The sequence below is a fragment of the Priapulus caudatus genome, unplaced genomic scaffold (genome assembly GCF_000485595.1).
Source record: "Priapulus caudatus unplaced genomic scaffold, Priapulus_caudatus-5.0.1 Scaffold143, whole genome shotgun sequence".
Lineage (NCBI taxonomy): Eukaryota > Metazoa > Priapulida > Priapulimorpha > Priapulimorphida > Priapulidae > Priapulus > Priapulus caudatus.
The window spans coordinates 360,903-363,321 of NW_014577204.1; the positions used below are offsets into that span (position 1 = coordinate 360,903).

Genomic DNA, 2,419 nt, shown 5'->3' on the forward strand with positions numbered 1-2,419 from the left:
GCAACTTTCATAACGAGCCCAACGAACATTCCTTTGAGAAGGTTCCTGATACCATCCCTGTGAATTCCACTGTTTCGGCGTGTATGTGAACACATTTGCGACTAACAGGGTTTACTAGAATCCCACCACTCCACCACAGAGTCACCGCAGTAGATGTTAGATGAGCGCTGTCGCTCCGCGGCACTTGTTTAATTAATTAACTAATAAATTAAATTTTTCACTTAATTAATTAAATTTTTCACAGTGAGACAATTCAGCTGCCTTGGCGGAGGTCTGTGTGCTCTCCGAGTGCTCTAGTTGATAATATAACGCCTTGTCCTCTCGTAGCTGACCGACCAAGACCTTGGCATTGCTTGTTCCGCCGATCGCAACGAGATGGGGGGCTGTAGTAACGAGTCTAACAGGGTAGTTATTGTTTGTTTGTTTAGGCAGGACTGCAGAGTAATAGAACAGTGTAGCGAGTGTTTCTAAAAAAATGTGGAATGAAAATATTTGATTTTATTTCCATAATTTAATTATTAAGCTAATCACCTTAATATATGAGGGTGCCCACATTTACCCGTAAGTGTCGCACAATCTTCTCACTCGTTTCCTCATTAACATGACTCGTATGGTTCAGCACCGTGCGTGATGTATCACAATGTAACATAGCATCATCATGGTGTGATATGGCACAATCTATTATAGCATCATCATCATCATCATCATCATCATCATCATCATCATCATGTGCTATAGCACAATGTATTGCAGCTTCATCATGGTGTGATATAGCATCATATGATATTGCACAATGTAACATAGCATCATCAACGTGTAATATAGCATCATGTGATATACCATCGGGTAATGTTATATCTTGTGATATAGCGTCAAGTGGTTTATAGCAATAGCAACAGCTTTATCTGATATATAGCATCGTGTGACATAGCGTCATGTGAAATAGCATCGTATGATATAGCATCGTGTTACATAGCATCGTGTCATATAGTCACATCGTTGTCTTGTTGTATTGCGTGCAGGTACACGAGCGGCCGCCGACAACTACAGAGTGATGTTACGGAGGCTGCGAGCGGAGCGGTGCTAATACGCAGGACCCGGCTCGGAACACACGAACTCTCTACCGACACAGCACTCACATCGCGTGCAATCGGTACGTGTCTACGCAGCAGCTGTAGCTTTATTACTGCGCGGGTAGAGGGCGTTTATGGATTGTTTGGCTGCTATGTAGTAGCTGTCAGCATGCTTGGGGTAGGTGTAGAGGACAGGGGAGGATTGAGTTTCTCATGTAGGCGTGTGGTTAGTCGGCAGGCGTTAGCGTGCATCATTGAGTGGCTGTCACAGTGTAGAATGTTACCGGCGATTGGATAGTTAATCAAGTCTGTACTCATTAATCTAATTACGCGAGACTAATGGCGCAAACTCGATTTACGTTCGCGTGCATTCTCGAGGCTTTTCGCGTAAATTTTTCATCTTATTATTCATCACGTCCCCGCCCCACCGCGCCTCTTGTGGGAAGCCATGCGTTGCCGCGCCGCCGCCGCCGCCGCCGCCGCCGCCGCCGCCCGCCCTGCTCTCCCCATGACCCCTCTCCTGTCGACAACTAAGTAAATCTCGGCGCCTCTCGGTCGCCCGTGTAACGCCCGCGCAGCTCCCACTCGTTACGGGGTTCGGCTGGTGAAAATGACCCGTCGTTGCCAGTGTCTCTCGCAGGCAGTGTGCGGCGGGCGCAGGCGAGCGGGGCAGACGCAACTACGTCAACCTTCCCCCGCCAGTCGAAGACGAATTGCGGTGGAGATGGGTTTTTCTCACGCACCGGAATGAGAGCGACGACGTTTGGCAGAGAGCGATAAGATCATGAATCCGTCGTGACTCTAATCGGTGGCTGATCAGTGAGATCTGCATCGGTTAGATAGTTGTGGGGGGGGGACGCTGCGGGGCTGCATCGCTGGGTGTTATATTAGTGCTGCTGCTCTAGACTCTCTCTCTCTCTCTCGCGAGGGCTTCACCCCTGAGCTCCAACATGAGGTTCTATCATGAGGGTTCCATCATGAGGGTTCTGTCATGAGGGTTCCATAATGAGGGTTCCATCATGAGGGTTCTGTCATGAGGGTTCCATCATGAGGGTTCCATCATGAGGATTCCTTCATGAGGGTTCTGTCATGAGGGTTTCATCATGAGGGTTCCATCATGAGGATTCCTTCATAAGAGTTCTATCATGAGGGTTCCATAATAAGAGTTCTATCATGAGGGTTCCATCATAACAGTTCTATCATGAGAGTTGTATCGTGAAGGTTCCAGCATAAAGGTTTCGTCATGAGGGTTTTATCCCTTGCGTTTATCAGAAGGGATTCATCACTGCATCGGTTCACACGTGCGTCAATAAATTTCCCGCTCTCCCCTTCTTTCCGTTAGAGTG

The 2,419-nt window shown here is 47.9% G+C and overlaps 1 protein-coding gene across 1 annotated transcript in view; it reads left to right on the forward strand.

Moving 5' to 3' along the window:
• Positions 1 to 1,853, forward strand: part of LOC106806116 (A-kinase anchor protein 13-like) — a 110,307-nt gene extending 108,454 nt beyond the window's left edge. Inside the window, exons 7-8 of the mRNA XM_014807970.1 lie at positions 1,023 to 1,153; positions 1,714 to 1,853. Of these exons, the coding sequence (XP_014663456.1) occupies positions 1,023 to 1,153; positions 1,714 to 1,853 (271 nt within the window). The remainder of the gene's footprint in view (positions 1 to 1,022; positions 1,154 to 1,713) is intronic.
• Positions 1,854 to 2,419: the final 566 nt, after the last annotated feature.